Source organism: Leuresthes tenuis, unplaced genomic scaffold, assembly GCF_036924035.1.
Source record: "Leuresthes tenuis unplaced genomic scaffold, fLeuTen1.0.hap1 SCAF_17, whole genome shotgun sequence".
Taxonomy (NCBI): Eukaryota; Metazoa; Chordata; class Actinopteri; order Atheriniformes; family Atherinopsidae; genus Leuresthes; species Leuresthes tenuis.
Window position 1 is genome coordinate 18,304,226 of NW_027325371.1, and position 18,077 is coordinate 18,322,302.

At 44.0% G+C, this 18,077-nt stretch overlaps 2 protein-coding genes across 2 annotated transcripts; one reads left to right on the forward strand and one right to left on the reverse strand.

The window, feature by feature from the left end:
• Positions 1-3,843: 3,843 nt before the first annotated feature.
• c1qtnf6a (C1q and TNF related 6a) lies at positions 3,844-8,289 on the forward strand. The gene is made up of 3 exons (XM_072369035.1): positions 3,844-4,142; positions 6,704-6,907; positions 7,662-8,289. The coding sequence occupies exons 2-3, from the start codon at positions 6,712-6,714 to the stop codon at positions 8,213-8,215; spliced, it is 750 nt and encodes a 249-aa protein (XP_072225136.1). The 5' UTR covers positions 3,844-4,142; positions 6,704-6,711; the 3' UTR covers positions 8,216-8,289.
• A 2,647-nt stretch (positions 8,290-10,936) lies between these two features.
• Positions 10,937-17,104, reverse strand: LOC140273456 (carbohydrate sulfotransferase 12-like). The gene is made up of 5 exons (XM_072369034.1): positions 17,004-17,104; positions 14,186-14,865; positions 13,329-13,481; positions 13,038-13,217; positions 10,937-12,669 (listed from the first exon to the last, which is right to left on the reverse strand). The coding sequence occupies exons 2-5, from the start codon at positions 14,549-14,551 to the stop codon at positions 12,121-12,123; spliced, it is 1,248 nt and encodes a 415-aa protein (XP_072225135.1). The 5' UTR covers positions 14,552-14,865; positions 17,004-17,104; the 3' UTR covers positions 10,937-12,120.
• Between the last annotated feature and the right edge of the window lie 973 nt (positions 17,105-18,077).

Here is an 18,077-nt window from a genome sequence, read left to right on the forward strand (position 1 = left end):
CTTCATTTAGCTCCTGCCCTTCATCCTTGATGTCTCTACTTAAAGTTGCCAGAGTTTAGAAAGAAAGACAGAAGTAACAGAAGGAAGATATGAAAACAGAAACCATATGGAATAGCTCATGGAGTCTACACATGTGGCAGACTGAAGACACTTCAACGCACTGTGTGATTTCCGCCACTAGGTGACATTAAAAACCTGAACACTGCTTAGGCAGTGATCTCTCCTCCACCTCTACCTCCTCCCTCTCCAAAAGAGAGAGCTAAATATAAAAGCTGCTGGAAAAGCGCAGGGCTTGTTTTGACTCTAACCCACAGAGGAATGGAAGGGTGTAAGGACAGGCTGACCGTGGGTTCTTTATGTAGACAGATGCTGAGAGGAGGAGGAGGAGGAGACAGCCCAGCAGCCACAGCCACCACAGGGGCCAAATAGTTTCTCAAGAAGTCCAACTTGTCCTTAAAACAAGCTGTAGATTCTTGCATGTTATTGATACCGACCACAAAACTGGGCAAAATTAGGAGTGAACTGCAAAGATGATATTTTTCTGGTTCTGTAATATGCATGTGCTTAAGATGAAGATGATCCACACTTTGCTTTTCGACCAGCTCTTTTGTTTCCTTGAGCGGAACCACAAGAATGCTTTGAGGTCGGAAATTTCAACTCACCTCTGTTTTTCACATTTTAGGTGCACTTCCCGGTAATTGCATCAGTTTAAAAACAAAATGTTGAAGCTAGAGTTGGGGTAAGAAAAAGGAAAAAGAAAAAAATCTTCATATAACCAGAAAAGTTTAGATGAGATGTAGAGTACAAATATCTGATCTCCTTTCACCACAAATTGTCGCGGTAGTTTTCCTCCGGGGATTGCGTCAGTTTTGTGAGCTTAAAAGAATAAGTAGCTATGCAGCAGTCAGAAGAAGAACCAAGGTGTGCATGAGCAAATAGTTCCCCTGCAAGGCTAGAGATCAGGAGCTAAATTCGTGACACCAGACCCAAAGAGGCTGAAGGAAGTAGAAGTGAGCAGTGGGGTGCTGTGTGTGAGATGATGCCGCTGGAGTTTAGGACCACGGTGCTCAGGGTCACTGATATTGAAGTCAGACACATAGCTGAATAACAAGCAGCATGGGCAAGTCAGTGTCTCATCCCTGTGAGGCTGCACATAGTAAACTGCATCAGGGGGTTTCAGACATGACAGCTTGGCCGGAGAAGATGAGGAATGTTCCCCTCATATAACAGCAGATAAGTGTATGAAAGTTCAGCCCTCAAGACACAGGCAGTAATGCTCAAAAACTGAGCTCATGTTACACTGCCTCAGCCCCCTCCTCCTCCTCCTCAACAAGAGAGGGGAGCACAAAATGGATGCAGCGGTAAAAAGTTGCAGCCATTTCATTCCCTTCTTCATCTTTTAAAATGAAGTGAGGGTAAAGTTCTGCATCATCAATACTATCAAATGATCAGAGTGGAGAGTGGGTGGTGCACAAAAGTATCTAATTTTTGCATGCTGGTACTTGACAGATTCTCAAAATGCTTTTAAAAAACAGTAAACACATCACACGAGCCGACCCGTAACATCTCCGCGAGTTCTGATTGTTTAATTTAATCCTCACCTGCCTCATGGTGTCACAGAGCACTGGTTGTGGTGGTGTGGGACGGTGTAGATGAGACAGAGTCTCATTATCAAAGCCTGTTATCGTATCTGTTTCCAAAAATGCTTGTACAGAATGTTCTCGCTGCTAGATGATCCAGCAACACACATATTTGTGGTCCTGCTGTGTTTTGGTATTCTGCCTGTTACTGAAAAGAAAAGGAAAAACAGAATGCAATCGAATGTGAATCATTTCAATTATTTTCTTTTATTGGAAATGGGACAAAGACAACATATGAGAAATCTTATAGAAATGGTACCTTGTGAAAAATATGTTCGTTTTGAGGCCAGCAACATACTACAAAAAATATCCTTCCAATTTTTCAATGTCAGCTTTATTTAAACTAACACAAGTTTACCAAAGCGCCGCACAATAAGAATTGAACAAACCGAGTGGGATAAAGATAACTTGCCGTAGAAACACAGTAAGGCACGATGGGTGAAATCACAAAAAACTAAAGAAAACAGACGAAAAGTAGTGAAATAACTTTCCAGTTAAGTTACAGCGTGTAAACCAGGTGTGACGCTTTATTCGAGCTGAAAGCCAGTAAGAAGAGGTGGGTCTTTGATAGCAGTTTTTATATGAACTGATCAGTTGTTCATCACCTGATCACCTCTACTTTCCCTGCTTTTCTTGACTTAAGTTAAGAAACTTTAGACTTTCCTGTTCAACCACAAATCAGCAATAACAGCCATGAAGCCAATAGAATGAGATGGTTGGTTGAATGGTTGCATATGTGGCTTTCAAATGTGTATCTACTGTATAATTAAGCATTAATTATGCCTTCACAGTTGTTGAAGCCACACACTGAAGTATCCCTCTCCTCTGTAGAATACAGCATCCACAATTCCCCCCCCCAAAAAAAAGTGGCACAATTTCATTTGTGATTTTCATGACTTGAAGTCAGTTTACTGTTTTTTCAGCCTGGCGTTTAGGATCAGGACCCAAATGCAGAACACAAAAGGCAGTTTGATCATTTACTAACAGGTGAAGGCTTTCAACCGAGACCAAGGCCCAGTCAAGTCGTCAGTTTTACTTAGGAGAAGTATCCTGTGGGCCCACATCACAGCTTAGTGCAAGTGGTCAAATCAGCCATGGCTGACAGCAAGACAGCATGGCTGTCTTTTCCAAAGTCCTTCAGAATTTTTACAGCCATCTTTACTTAACCCCAAGGAAATGACCTTGGCAGGGGCAGATGGCAGATGACAGGGGGTAGTTTTTTTGACTATATGACCAGACCCCAGGTTTATGGGGGGCTTTTTATGCCTTTATTGATAGGATAGTGGGGAGAGACAGGAAACAGGGCAGAGAGAATGGGAACAACATGCAGTAGAGGCCGTCTGTTTCGGGACTCAAACGGTGACTGCAGTGAGGATTATAGCCTCTATATATGGGGCGCCTGCTTAACCCGCTATGCCACCGACCACCCAACCGCATGACAAAACATAAATCAACGAGGTCCAAAAAGACAAGGTCAACATAGGACGAAACAAAGAACACACTAAAATACCTAATACTTAATATTCTTAAAATGCTGAACAATTTTCCCATGCACTCTTCCACGGATTGACGAACCCCTCAAAAATCTCTGAAAGCCTCTGGTATGTTCTTTTCATTCTTAGTCTGTCACTAACCTGATGCCAGTTAACTTCATTAGTTGTGAGATGGTCCAACAGGTCTTTCTTTTGGCCTTTTCCCCGGTCTGGTTCATCCTTATGAACTTATTGCAACATCAAACCACAAATTAGCACACAGTGTTTTTTAAAAAACAATCAAATGTATCCCTCTTACCATTTACTAAATGTAGCATTCATATGATTTGCAGTTCTGAGCGTTATTCATCTATTTCACTAGTTCATGGCTCTCACAGGTTCTGTCTTGTCTCCCCTGTAGCCACATTTCACCATCTCTGTCATGTCTCTCTTTCCAAAAACAACCCCAAAGCACAGCAGAGAAACACATTCCTGATCCAGGTCTGGAAATACAGAATATAATCACCTGAGTGACATTCCTGCAGTTTTTCCCCCTCTTCTTTCCACTGGTTTTTCTCAGTCCTTGCAGCTGGGCTAATGGGGGTTTTGGAGCACTGCAGGAATTCTACACAGCGGAAGTCTGGACCCTGGAGACAATGACCAGAAGTTTAACCCAGTTGTGGTTGGTGATGGTTCCAGGACTGCACTGTACAGCCATGCATGTCAAATCATACTTTTGCAGGGAACCATATCACTGAAATCACACTCTCCCTGCCTTTAGCTGCTTCGCGAGTGCACAGGTTTTGTGTGCTGTATATTTGGGGGTCACCAAGCCATATTTCACAGGCCATAGCTGTCATAATAGATGTGATGTCATAGACCACTTGTTGCCAGGGTCCACATAAAGGAGGGATCGGCAAAAAAGAAGGAAGGAGCTCAAGTCGTTCTCAAAGAGAAACAGAGGGCTGCTGACTCAGGAAGCTTCTCCTCCTCCTCAGCGGATCGAAGCGGCAGAAGAGACGTGAACGAGGTGAGAGTTATTCACATCAAGCTCTCATCAGCTTGCAGAGCTGCGGGTGCATGAGTGCTGAACAGCGGTGAGGCGATGAGGACTTTGAAATATTTACTTGTCAACTCACTGGGAAGCACACAGTCTGCAAGAGGCTCCAGTCTATTTATTTCTTTGCTAAAGTGTGATTTTTAAATGGTTTAATTCAAAATGATGCATCATTTCAAATGGGGGGTTCAAATTGGGGTTTTCACCAGAAAAAGACAGAGAGAAAAAAGTTATGTAATGTTCTTGGAGTGAACCGTGCACTGAATTCCCACCTCTGGTTCAGTCTGTTTGTCTTAACACAAGCTGCATGTTCCCACTGAAAGATGATATCATAGCAAAGCCCAGCAGGACCAGCTGAGGGATTTGGATTGAATATGAACTGAGAAGGGGCAGCTGGAAACACATCTTTCCTTTGGCCCAAAATGATTTCCTAACTTGAGCCCATAATCTAAACGTCACTGGACTCCAAGCCTTCACCCCAGACTTAGAAGATTTGCATTATGGGGACATGCTTTTTGTTCAAAGAAGGAGGAGTTCTCATATCGTGGCTGCATAGTGGAGGAGCCAGAGAATGTTTATAGGTGCGGCTCGGCAATTATCCTCACTGGGGTGGTGCAGGAACCAAAGTCTAATTACTGTAATTTTCTACACACAGGTCTTGGATTTATAGTTGATTAGAAGTTCAATGAAAATCTAATGAAAATTTAATTGAATTAAATGTAAAAACACTTCATCAATCCCAAAGGGAAAAGGGAATGTTGCAGTAGTTTTTCGCCCTTTTCTAAAAACAGAATTAATTAGAAGCAGTTTGAATGACCTCCTGTACTGAGCTGAAGGAGCCTCTGACTGAGCGCACCATTGTTTCGTCACTGTGCTGTGGAGAAGGCGGACAGTATGGTCCATTATGTTCAGCAGCAGGGGGCTCCAGAGCAGCTCCCAGCACAGAGCCAGCCTTCTTTATCAGTTTGTCCACTCTGGTTCCTTTTTTGGTTGTTTTTATTACACATGCAGGCACGACTGCCATGACGAATTATGCCACGTTTATTTAAAACTCATTTGATCCAATGAGATCATTTAGCAGTTTCAAATGTTAAGTTTTTTTAATTGCTGATGAATGCTCTGAGACTTTTCATTTTCAGATCCCTAAAACAACTATGGATATTCATTATTCAGCAAAGTGTTATTTATTTGTTTATCTGTCTGTGAATTTTAGATGGTTTCTCTTGTATTGATTTTTTTGTTAATCTCTACTGTATCTCGAATGTTGCCTCAATTCAGTATACTTTTCATTTAATTCTATTTATGTTTTTGTCCATTCCAATCCAGTTAATTGAAATACAATCATAATCAAATCCAATACAAATACTAATTTCAAGATTCTAGATGCAGCTCTTTAAACACTCACTGTTGGCTGTGTGTGGTGGCCAGGCTTAGTTGGATGGTGACCACGGCCACCCTTTGGCTGCTGCCCTGAAATTAGCAACATTATGTCCCCCAATGTGACTTATCCAAGTCACTTTCTAGTGAGAGCACATACCTTTGACAACACAGATTGTGATGTGGCTACTGAATTTCTACTGAATGTCTTTACAGTCATTCTGTGCCTCTTTGTTGTCATTTTGCATCTCAGTGTAGTCAAGTGTAGCAATTTAATCCACTTTACAACAAGGAATGCAGCTTTCTCCAAACCCCAAACTCAGCTGTGTCCCCAGCATGTCTGTATGCATAGATGGAGTAAACATTAGAATCGCCTCATGTGATGCATTCAAACGCCATCGCTGACGTTCCGTCAAATTCTACAGCTCTCGGACGGAGTGTGAAAACCTCACAGGAAGGTCAGATATACAGTCTGTACAAACAAAGGCCTGGGACAGAAACAGCTGTGAGTATGAATCCAGCTGGGATGTATAAACACAGCATCACGCCATTAAAATGGTAAATGGACTGCATTTATATGGCGCTTTTAGACAACAAGCCACGTTCACACATTCACCCACACTCTGATGAACACATTAGAGGCAACATGATGTTCAGTGTTTTGCCCAAGGACACTTTAACAGGGGAGGCCAGAGATCGAACCACCGACCTTTGTGACTGGCAGAGCACCGCATGATAGATTTTACAGTGACGATGAGCAACAGCCACAACAATTACACTACACACAGTCTGGCAGCCAGCCATCATTTTCCCCTTGAAACACTTTGCAGGGTAATTTTCCAAGTAATTTACTTCTTCTCTTCTTGTTGATAAGAAGCACTTTATAGTTGTATCACTGTATTTTATTGAGTCTTTAAGCATAGTTATAACACATTATTTAAACTGTCAGAGAAAAACTCTTGACTTCTGGTTATTATTCCTTCATTTAGACTCGAACTGTGTGCATGGCTCCCAGTTAGTGGGTTAAATCTCATCTTTGTTTCGGAATCAGCCAAACAACACAGTGAAGGCAGTCCACCAGGAAAGAATGAGTTCAGAGATAAGCTATCCAAAACTCTGCTGCTCTTTAAATCGTAATGAGTGCTCTTCCTTTTTAGGCACAGATATGTTGGGTTTCCTCCTCCTTTTGTCCTTCTCCTCCTTTGTGGCCATGGTTCCTCCTCCCAGTGCTCCCCCTGATCCCTGCAGAAACTGCTGTGATCACTTGGAGCCAGCAGAGGGAAGTGGAGATCAGCCACCAATGAGAGAGTTCAGCCACGTCCCAGAGATCCGCACTTACATCAACATGACCATACTGAAAGGTAATGCAGCAGCAACCGAACAGCGGCACACATTACATGGCATCGTACATAATTCGTTGTTCAATTAATGGAAGAACGTCGCCCAGTCCCTGAGGCAGAAAGTAACATCAGCCAATAATAGCTCCACCACCGTGCCCCACAGATTCTTCGAGGAAAGGTTTTTTCTGGCATGCCTCCCATGTAGGTCAAATGGCTCTCTCTGATCGTAGGGATTTACACTTTGACACCAACAGCTGCCAGAGTTCCCTGCAGATAATGTGACGACATTTTGGGGTCCTTGGACTGAATCTGCTGGGTTGAGCCATTGAGGACAAACCGGCAGCCATTTGAAACATCTTTCTGCAAATAAAAGATCATTTCAAACACCGTGCCAGACTCAGGCATCCTTCAACTTTTTCTCTGAGCTTCCTAGAGTTCTTTGCATCAATGGTGGAGACTCTAAATGTCAAAGGGTTAAATAAGACTTCCTAAGGACATGCTAATTATTGGCAGCTAATATGGAACCACTGATGATTGGAAGATTTTGAGGTGTGGGCATCATCTTATTACCATTTTTATGGAACACAAGATTTACTTTTTTAATGACTGTTGCTTCCAGATATCCCTAAAACATAAAGATGACATGTCTTTTGTAGCTTGTCTGTTGTTGAAAATCCTTGTATGAAATGAAATGATTTTCTTTCACTTTCTTGCACAGTATATATACTGAGAGTTCTCCATCTGTGATATATTATGCATTATTAATGTCACTCAGGTGACAAAGGAGATCGTGGGATCAGAGGGACACCAGGTAAAGCTGGACAGGAAGGCCCTCCAGGCTCCAGAGGGCCCATGGGCTCCAAAGGCAGTAAGGGTCAGGCAGGCCCTCCAGGAGATCCCTGCAAAATCCAGTACTCTGCCTTCTCTGTCGGCCGTCGCAAATCCCTTCACAGCCTGGATGCCTACCAGACGCTGGTATTTGACACAGTCTTTGTCAACCTCGACGACCATTTCAACATGTTCGAGGGGAAATTCATCTGCCACATCCCGGGGACCTACTTCTTCAACGTCAACATTCACACGTGGAACTTTAAGGAAACGTACCTACACATCATGCAGAACGACACCGAGCGGGCGATCATATACGCCCAGCCCAGCGACCGTTCCATCATGCAGAGCCAGAGCCTGATGCTGGAGCTGGAGCTGAACGATGAGGTGTGGGTCCGCCTGTACAAGAGGGTGAGGGAGACTGCAATTTACAGTGACGATGTCGACGTCTACATCACTTTTAACGGATACATCATCAAACCCAGTGTAGGGGACAACTGAATAAATGAAAAAGGGCAACGCTGATGATAACAATACATTGTTACCGGTTCATTTTTTGATGAAAAAAAGAAAAACATCCAACATCCTTCTAGCATTCACTAACATCCAGTGAATATGAAACAGTCCAAATGGGCCACATAGCTCACATCTCTGAAAAAAACCCACTATCAAGTGTATCTGTAATGTTACATTAGGTCGCATTGCCCATTTTTGGTCATTTTATTTTAGTTTCAAACATCTCTGACAGAGATGTCCCCATGGGTCCTTATGGGAAATGCCGGAATAAATATTGCATCTAAAGAAAAAACGGGATGACTGTAGAAAAATGTGAAATTTTAAACACGATGCGAATGGGGAATTCTTTTTCTGTCTTGTTGGTACCAAACTCATGTCTGCTCGTAAATATGGAGCTACTTTCAGCAGGAAACAGCTCAGGTTGGGACAAAGACAGGAAACAGATAGCCTGGGCGCAGGGCAAAGGTAACAAACTCAGTAGCCGAAGGCCACAATAAATGCAGTCATTTCACAGGCGTCTGTGCTGGAGGCTCCAGCAGCTTGTAAATCTGCCAGTTTCCAGTTTCTGTGCTACGCTAATGCTAAGTCATTGCAAAATGATTCACCGTGATTCATAATCTGCTACGTTTTAGTGACAAAAGATAAAAGCAGAGCATAGAATATGTAGATTATTAGCAGTCAGTGTTTGCATTTGCAAACAAGAAGTTCAAACTTTATTTTTCTTCTTTTGCTTCCGAGTAACGCTTTCACTCAAGGGCGTCAGAGTAACGCTGGAACCTAAAATAAAGCAGAATACTGCTTAGTATGCCTTTGAACAGCCAGTCCTACACAAAGTTGAATGTTTTGTTTTAAGCCAAATTGCCATAAGATTCCGGTCCCACTGTTTTTCATGGAGATTAATGCAGCCAGAGTGTTGTACATATCAGAGGTCAGCAAGCACTGAAAACAGTGACCTGAAAAAGCAAAAGCACACCTAAGCATAGTAATAAAAACACTACTTAGGTGCGTGTGCTGTCAAAAACTGTAGCTAATTACCCCAGACTGTCAGCCCACAGTTATGTTATAAATAGAGATGTTTTTGACATAATTCTACTTTTTAAATCGTAGTTACGAGTCTGGTCACTCATTGCCGGTCACAGTATTCTGTTTGTCGCCAGCCAAGAGACCTTTGGCTGGGTGTCCAGTGAGCAATTATCTCCTGTGACTCAGAAAACTGTTATCCAATAAACATGAACACAGTGACACCTTGAGGATGCCACAAAGAGAAGTGTCACACCAGCATTGCACATCATACGTACAGTTTCCTGATAACCCTTTTTTTTTTTTCTTTTTAAAAGGCTGCTCTGGTGCGCTTTATTTTTCTCTTGCTCTCCAACAGGCTTTCATGTCAATCCTTCCAGCACAAGAGACTATTCTGCTGCATGTCCCGATGGCACGCTTTAAGCAATAGGACGCTGAGGCCTACAAACATATTGGTAGTGAATATACTAAGCACAGCGTTATCAGGAGGCATTTTCTCATTAATCCTTTTAAGACAACAGATTTGCAGACACTGATTAAAAGTATCCCGTCGTGCCCCACATCCTTTATTTCTTTTGTATGAAATGAAAATACTGATGCAGCTGCACAGATATCAGCATCTCTCCAAACGAACAAACAAACAAACAAAATAAACAGTCTGTTTTGTGTTGCATGGGTTTCTGTGATGAGCAGCTGGAATGAGGTCAAAATGTAGGGCATGGATTGTTCCGTCATGCACCGACCGTTGCTGTGGCGACAGGTTGCTGGCCAAAAATGAGCACATCAGCTTTAATCAAGGCCCATTAAGCCTCTAATTCTTCCCATGAGCAAAAAGCAGCATTTACTCGCGTTTTTTTTTTTTTATTTTATCTTTTATTTTGCCAATAAATAAACTGTTTGACTTACAAACAATCTGAATTCCATCCTCCTGTTACATCTTGTTTGTTTGCACTTTCACAAAGAAAACAAACATAAAACTCTTGAGAACATAATCGCTGACATAGAGAATTTGGACGGTCACGTTAAAAAAAACACAACAAAGAATCGAACATGAATACAAAAAATATATATATATATATATATATATATATATGAAAATACGACTTGTCTTACAATACAAACACTGGTGAGGTGGGAGTGCACACCCGACAGTATATGGCCATATGACGAGAAAAAAGCAAAAACATGGCTCTAACTTTTTACAAGGACACGATGCTCCACAATGATCCAAAACAAACAAATGGTAAGGCGTCGAGACAACACCAACACAGTGCGTGTACATCTCCATGACTTGCGGATGAGACCTGAACCACGCAAAATCCTGCACACTGACAGAGAAATCATACAAATCGTCTTTCAAAATGATATCAAATTCCCACACAAACAGTTTAAAATGAGGCTAAAGGGCTTCACTGTTTCCAATTGGTCCCAAATAAAGGTCACACGAGATATAAACACGAATATCAAATATACCTTGCTGTCGCTTTGTGTCGCTCTCACCGTGCTGCGATTTGAGTAAAAATGAAGTCCTACAAAAATACTAATATAATTTTTTGCTTTGTAAACTTTTGCAACCAAAGGCACTGTCTCTTCTTCCCAACCGTCCGACCCAATGCAGCCTCAGTGTTGAAACTCCTCCTTGACACTAACACTGACTCATTCAACACGGACTCATTTTGCACCAGCTTTATTTAAGATTTTCCTAACATGCTAACATGCACCAAACCCACCTGGATTCAAGTAATGCTACAAAAACAACGCACCTCCTGAAAATGCTGCCCTTAAAATTGTATCGATCGTCGTGTTAAGGGAGGGGAGGGGCAGGGCTCTGTTTCCAGGGTTACCCAATGTAGCTCAGTGTTGATGAAACAAAACAAGAAAGAAAAGAAGGATTCCTTTAAGAAACTGACTGAAAACACAGAGGCACACCTGTACAGTTGGAAACCATGAGAAACATGCTGATACTCCGGTTTAATGTCTGAAACGAATCCAGTCAGTCAGTCACATCGTGCTGCCTGATGGAACCGCTGTGCTTCTATATGCTGAGCGCGGTCATTGCGCTTCAAAACTGGCCAAATAAAGCAGGCACGTCTAAATAAACTCTGCACGCCGAACTTAACGTAGCAGGTCTGAGAAGAGCAAGGTTTTTTGTTTTTTTTTATGCAACATGAACATATCCATCACGTCTGGGTATGAAGGTGTCATAGAACCATTGTCCGGTGCTGGCAGCTGCTATCGGTACATATTTTCAACATAAAAAGAAAAGCAGTTCCCTTTCATGCGCTGTAACATTGCGCTTAAACAATGACAGATAGGTTAGCTGACAACTACTGACAGTGCAACTACATTTAAAACCAATCTAGTAACACCTTGTTTTATCTACACGCCCACATTTTCTGTGCTAGAACAAACACAAAGCGGCTCTGTGGCATCGTTTCTTTCCACGATTGTGCTACCAAAAAACAAGTGATCACTGAATTTAGTCAACGAGACTGTGGGCACAAATGGCAGGCATGGCATGACATCAATGCAGGGGGTTTACGGTACTCAACACAGGGTGTGGAGCCTAGGCTGAACACACGACCCCTTAGCACAGGAGGAATCTGCACCAATCGAAAAGTGCAAGACTCTTTTTCTCTGTGACTTAAAGAGAAACGATACTGGATAATGGCTTTGCATTACTCGTGTGCTTCCTTATAAGATCGAGTGGCCGTACTCGTGTGCACTCTAAGTGTAGCATAGACAGGAGAGGAAAACACGTGTGCACAGCCCACAACAAAGGCATGTCGAACTGTTGGTAGGGTGTGGCATTACTACATTTCTCTAAAGAAAGAAAAAAACTGTCAGTGTGGCCGTTCGCTCTGTGACAATCACTCATTGAGGATTGAATCTGGCCTGTCGTAACCAAAAAGCCTGAAGTCAGGCTCATAGAGCTTGTAGAGTTCTCTGCGTGCCTCGACAGGTACTGTGCTGAACCAATCCGACTCCCAGCTGCTTGCTGTAAGGTTCCTGTGTGAGGTGGGGAACTCCACCACGTTGTCCACCCGCAGCTGGCGCAGAAGGTGCTCGGCGTCCTCCTCCGCCGTCTCCAGGTGGCCCACGAAGTCGTACTGAATCTGGCACGGGTGACACAGGCGATACACTTGCCGCCAGTGCTCATTAAAGGGCATGTCCTTCTCCGTCTGAGGGTCCAGGAGGTACTGGATGAAGTGAGAGAAAGAGGGATGGATGCCCAGAGCAAACGCCTCGTCCACGGAGGCTGGGGGAGTCGGCTGGTTGGCGTAGCGACGCAGCATGACCTGCGCAAAGCGCCGGTAGAAGTCCTCGTTGCGCATATCAAATTTGTTCCTGTAGGCAGAGATGAGACGCACGAAAGGGTCCCGCACAAAGAGGAACTTGGTGTACTTCTTCAGCTTCACCTGGAAAATCGAATTAAAACCGCATCAGTGCAAGATGTTCGCTAATAACTCATCAGCGTGTTAATCTGCAGCTCATTGTTTAAACCTGCTGATGTGAACTGAGCGGCTTAGTGAAATAATGATAAGACTCCAGAAGAGTTTTCTGTCTCTGTCCAAAATGTCTGAGAGTAAATCTGCTGTGTGAGCTCAGGGTGAAAGTGAAGACCGACACATTTCTATAAAGTCTATCATTTAGTCAGTGCTGTGAGTGTGTGAGTGTGTGTGTGCTCAGCTCTCCAGCCAAAGCACCATGACAGATGGAAATCAATAACACCTTTGACAAATACATGAGCCTATAATGTTAAATTAGGTGGAATTTCTGAACAGACCTTCATGAGGTGCCTTGCAAACTTTCCATAACGTTTCCAGAACTTGTTGAAGGTGAAGTGCATGCTGCTGTTGTGGACCAGGTCCCAGGGGATAGCCAGAGGGTCTCTCTGGGGAACGCCCTCCTGCAGCATGCTCTCACTGAGGACGATCATGATGCGCTTCCAGTTACTGCACGCCACCTGAAGTTTAAAGCAGAGCGCTATGGCGTTATGGCACGGAAACGGATGGAAGCAGGTGGGCGCGCAGCCACGGAAACTGAAAATATTGAAAGTCTAAAAGCGGTTGAATACCTTGGGGACATAGCAGTAGATAACACCGTGCCGGTCGTCCACAATGAGATGATCCAGCTCCTTGTTGGGAATGTCATCAAATGAACGGTTTTTGCCGGGAAACACCACGCTGTCGTTGGAGCACATCTCTCGAAGAAGCCTCCGCCTCTGCTCCTGGGTGTTGCAGAGGGTAAAGCAAAAAACAATTCCCCATCGGATATTCATCAGAGAAGACTTTACTCGTTTACTTATGCACCGTCATGTGAGAGAGAGAAGTTTTACATATCAGGACAACAACAAAAAGCTCTTAAAAAAGCTCTTAAAATCAGACTAATGCAGCCTCAGATGAAGAACAACAAAACACATCAAGATTGATGGGCAGCAGCAATCGCTGCTCTACGATCACAGCTGATGTCTTTCCTCCTTGGCATCGTGTCAACACACACCAGGATGCTGCAGACCAGCAAACTGACAAAAGGAGGTGCGATCACTTTATGATGATCGATTCATCAGGAGCGTTTGACTGGCAGCAACTGGCTACCACTTATTCTCTTAATTCCCAAGAAAGCAATAAGGGTGTCTTTTTCACATGCTAGTTCTGGATTTTGGTTTAGTTTCAGCTAAATAAGCCATGAAACGGTGTCATGTGTTGTTGCTCATCCGAGTTTGTGTTTTTCTCTTTAAGACCTGGTAGGGACCAATTCATTTCTTTGAGTATGTCCTTTAAACTTTACCATTCCTTAAAGTATTTACACAAATACATGTTACATGATATCCTGCGGTCCTTAACTGTAGACGTTTGGGCTTGAGGTTGCAGGTAAAGCACAACTGGAACTAACTGTGGCTGTATAACCGCTACTCGTAATGATGGTGTTCACCTGTCTTTCGCGGAGCTCCGCTGCCACTGGGCTCAGGTGAATCTTCCACTCCCTCCGCGGTATGTACCGTTCCTCCGCTTTCTCCGATTGGTTGCCCGTGTCGGCCGGAGCGGTGTCAGTGGGCTCTCCGGTTCCTGGCTCGAGGAACTGGTTGACGAAGGCATCGATATCAGACAGGAAGGACGGGGTCCGGGAGGTGTGAGGCCTCGGCTGGGGAGGAGGATGAGGGATTTTGGGACCCGGCGACACAGGAGTGTGCAAATAGAGGTGAGAGGCACCGACATCGTCCCAGTAGATGATGATCAGAAGAATCATGAAAGCCGAGCCCAGGACTACAAAAATGCGGAACATCCTGGACGTTCCCATAGTGACCGTTGCTTGCTACAGAATCACCATAGCAACAGATTTCATTATTTTTCAGGGCGTTTCCACAGCATTGCCATGGCAGCAAATTGAAACGCTTAACGGAGTCTTTTCGTGCGACTACCAGGGCAACAGAGCGGAATTGTGGGTCTCATGTCACAGGGTTACCACGGCAACACAGTCGAGGTCCAGCAGCACCATCTCACCACGGACGTGGACACATGGCAGAATCTGTGGTGGGATCGAAGTTATCATGATGCTGTTGCAAAGCAGGAAGGCGCAGTACAGGGGAAGAAGCCCTCAGCCCTGCTCCATACCTGCAGCGCACACACACACACACACACACACACACACAAAAAACACCTTTATGTCTTCCATATCTCCTCAGAGCTGAAGAACCACTTTCATTTCTAGAAGCAGATTCTCTGCTTGGCTCTGAACAGAACAATAAATGATTCTTTGCAACAGAGATGAAAACCTAAACGCCGTCATCCTCAAAAATCTATCAAGGCTGCTCTTGGTTTCTTTTTCTCTTCTCTTTTTTTTCCATCAGGTTGAAGCACACGCACACACAGAGGCACACAGACCGAGGCTAAACTAAACACAATCCAATGCTCTTTATCCGGTCTTTTTTACTAAAGAGAACTTGAAAACTGGAGCAAGGGCGAGCGTGACCCTATATTGGGCTAAATTTATGACAAGGCATGCGCTGAATTTCTCCTTCAGCCCTCGGAGTTGACCTAACTCCCACTCCCGGCAGTAAAATCACGAATGGTTGTGAAATAGCTCCACGTCAGGGAGCTCAGCGCACCAAAAAAGCATTATGTCCAAACCACACCAGCTTTATTTTGAATTATAGTCTGGTGCCTTAATACTGAGCACTGATTAGATACTAAAAGCCCTTCTGTAAGACATGTTAAAAGGGGGACCACTATTAAACGCTTAACCACCTAATCGTGTGTTCTGCACTAAAGACACGCGCTGAAGCACAAGTCAGGATTACAGACAATCAGCCTTAAATGGCAGAAAGTAAATATGACTTAACCCAGTCATATTTCACACGTCTCAGGGTGCGGTCTATCTTCTCCCTCCAGTTAAGTTCAAAAGTCCCAGGGCGTCACTTTTCCACTCCAACACCCTGCTAAATTTGGAGCCCTCGTGCAACAGTCTTCATCTTATTTCCTTTCCAGCAGCTGAGAGGGAACCATTGACACAGAAACCCCTGTCAGGAGGCAGCAGACTGCCCTCTTCTTCGTCTCTGCACACATGGACCGATCAGCGGCTGTCTTGTTGTGTACACTGCATCAGATTTATCACCAGAGGGGGGCAAAAAGCATTTCCTTAATCTGCCACCGATCAAATGAAAACAACGCACTTTATTCCAGCTCCACTTCACACTGCCTTAAACTGCTTCTTCCACAGCAATTTATGGGCTGATAACTGCAACTTTGATCCCATAGCAATTCAAACTTTACACCCAATAAATACCCCCCAAAAAACCACATATTACACATATATGTAATGCTTTGTATGGTTACTGATTTATTACATACATGAGTGGGAATATAAGAGTGTTTAACATATTTCAAATTGGCTCACAGCTGACTAACAACATCATTTTTGAAGGATTCAGCACATTAATCCATCTTTCATATCTAAATTATAAATTGCAGTTAAAAAACAGAGACAAAAAACAGTGTATTTACTACAAAGCATATCGGCGTTTGAACCCTTTTTGTGTTTAGCTTTTAGTTGCTGGTTGGTTCTTTTAATGGCATTAAAGAGTAAGGCTGGCTACGTTGGTCTAAGCCTTCTTTTATCGAAGTATCGAGGCTTGAACCCTTCATTAGTTGTTCGCGACACCAAGGGGTGACATGCAGCGCTTTCAGTTCGGCTGTTCATTATTCCACCTGAGTCGTACAGTTTCCTCTTTACTCGTCAATATTTGCTTTATCAACCACCGCGTCGACGGTGTAAAGGTGCAAAGCCGCACACAACAGCTCGAGCCTGGGGGGCAGCGCGAGCGCAACAAACGGCGGTTAAAACACACCGTCCTGTCCGCAGCAGCCGCCGGCGGATGCCAGACCAGGCACAATGTCTCCCTTTGACTGGGGGGCAGTGCGGCGAAATAGGGGGAGCAGTTATTCACACCGCCTGTCCGCTCGGGTCATTTAAACGGCGCGTGCGGCAGTTTTACGTGGATATGCCGACGAGTTGCGAGGGAATACAACCGAGTTTCCCGTTCGCGCCGTGGGTTTAGTCACGCTGTCAGCGTGCCCAGCAGTGTCTGGGTGTCAAACAAGTCCCCAGAATGAAGAGAAAAGGGGCGCGTGCAGAAATAGATATGCCACTAAAGGATGAAACGTGACGTGACCTTCAAGATTTATATTGGAAACTATTATTGCTTTGAAAAAAAAAAAAACGGCAGGTGGGGGTGAAAAAGTCATATCCTCACCTCCTTTTTTTGCCTTCCAGATCCCAGCGCCGCGTCAGCTGAGCCTGTCTGAGAGATGTGAGCCGCTTTCTTTCTTGGAGATGGACTGGGATCACGTAAATCACCGCGAGACTCTGGAGCTGAGCTTTCTGCAGAGTGAGCTCATAAGGGGGGGTTGAAGAGGGGGGGAGAGAAAAAAAAATCACTTTTCTGGGTCAGCTCCAACAGTACATGTCTCACTTTAGGGATGATTTATGTAGACGGTCTCTGTCCCTCCCTCCCACAGGAGCAACGTGCAGCAAATAACCTTTTCTTGTTTTTTTTTATTTTTTATTTTTGCCCTACCTGCAAAACCAAATGTCAACATCTCTCAAAGGAGACCAAAGGAATGCTCGTGAAAGAAATACAGTTGTGGTGTCTGTGATATTTTCTGTTGCCTCGGGCTAATGCGGTTAGGAATCCTGTTATTTGTGATCTCTTTTCATCCTTTGACATCAAACCTAGCGCGAAGCTCCAGCCGAACTGCTGATGCACAAATCACACAAACACAGCATCATCTGTTTTCAATAAGGCCTCACATGTTTCTCCCCCACTCCTGGTTTTACTCTCATTGCTGAGCTCTCATAAATGTGTTTAATGTAACTTTTTTTTTCATTCTAGCCTTCATTCTGTTTTGCACACATACACACACTCGAGGCTGCTTTGAATTACACTACATGGAGCACAAAGCAGGGGAGCTGATAAACGCATTAAGTTCACGTGCAGCGTGGGGCTGATACGAGCCCGATTGGACATATTTGCATACTGGTGTGCGCATGTTTTTCCACACAGATGAGAAGATTATTTGGCATCCTTTCGAAAGAGGCTGCTCTAAATCCCTTCTGGCCTGCCTGTTTTGGCCAGACACCAACGTCGTGCAGCCACCGTGGGTGAAATACTGTGGTATTTACTGATTTATAAGCTGCAGAAAAAGCCATAGTAACCACGGTTTAAACAGGTTCGCCCAGTAACTGACGACGATAGATCATTTTCACATGGTTCCGGTGCACTGGAATGGGTTTCAGGTTTTTAATTAGTAAAAGGTATCGAGTTGAG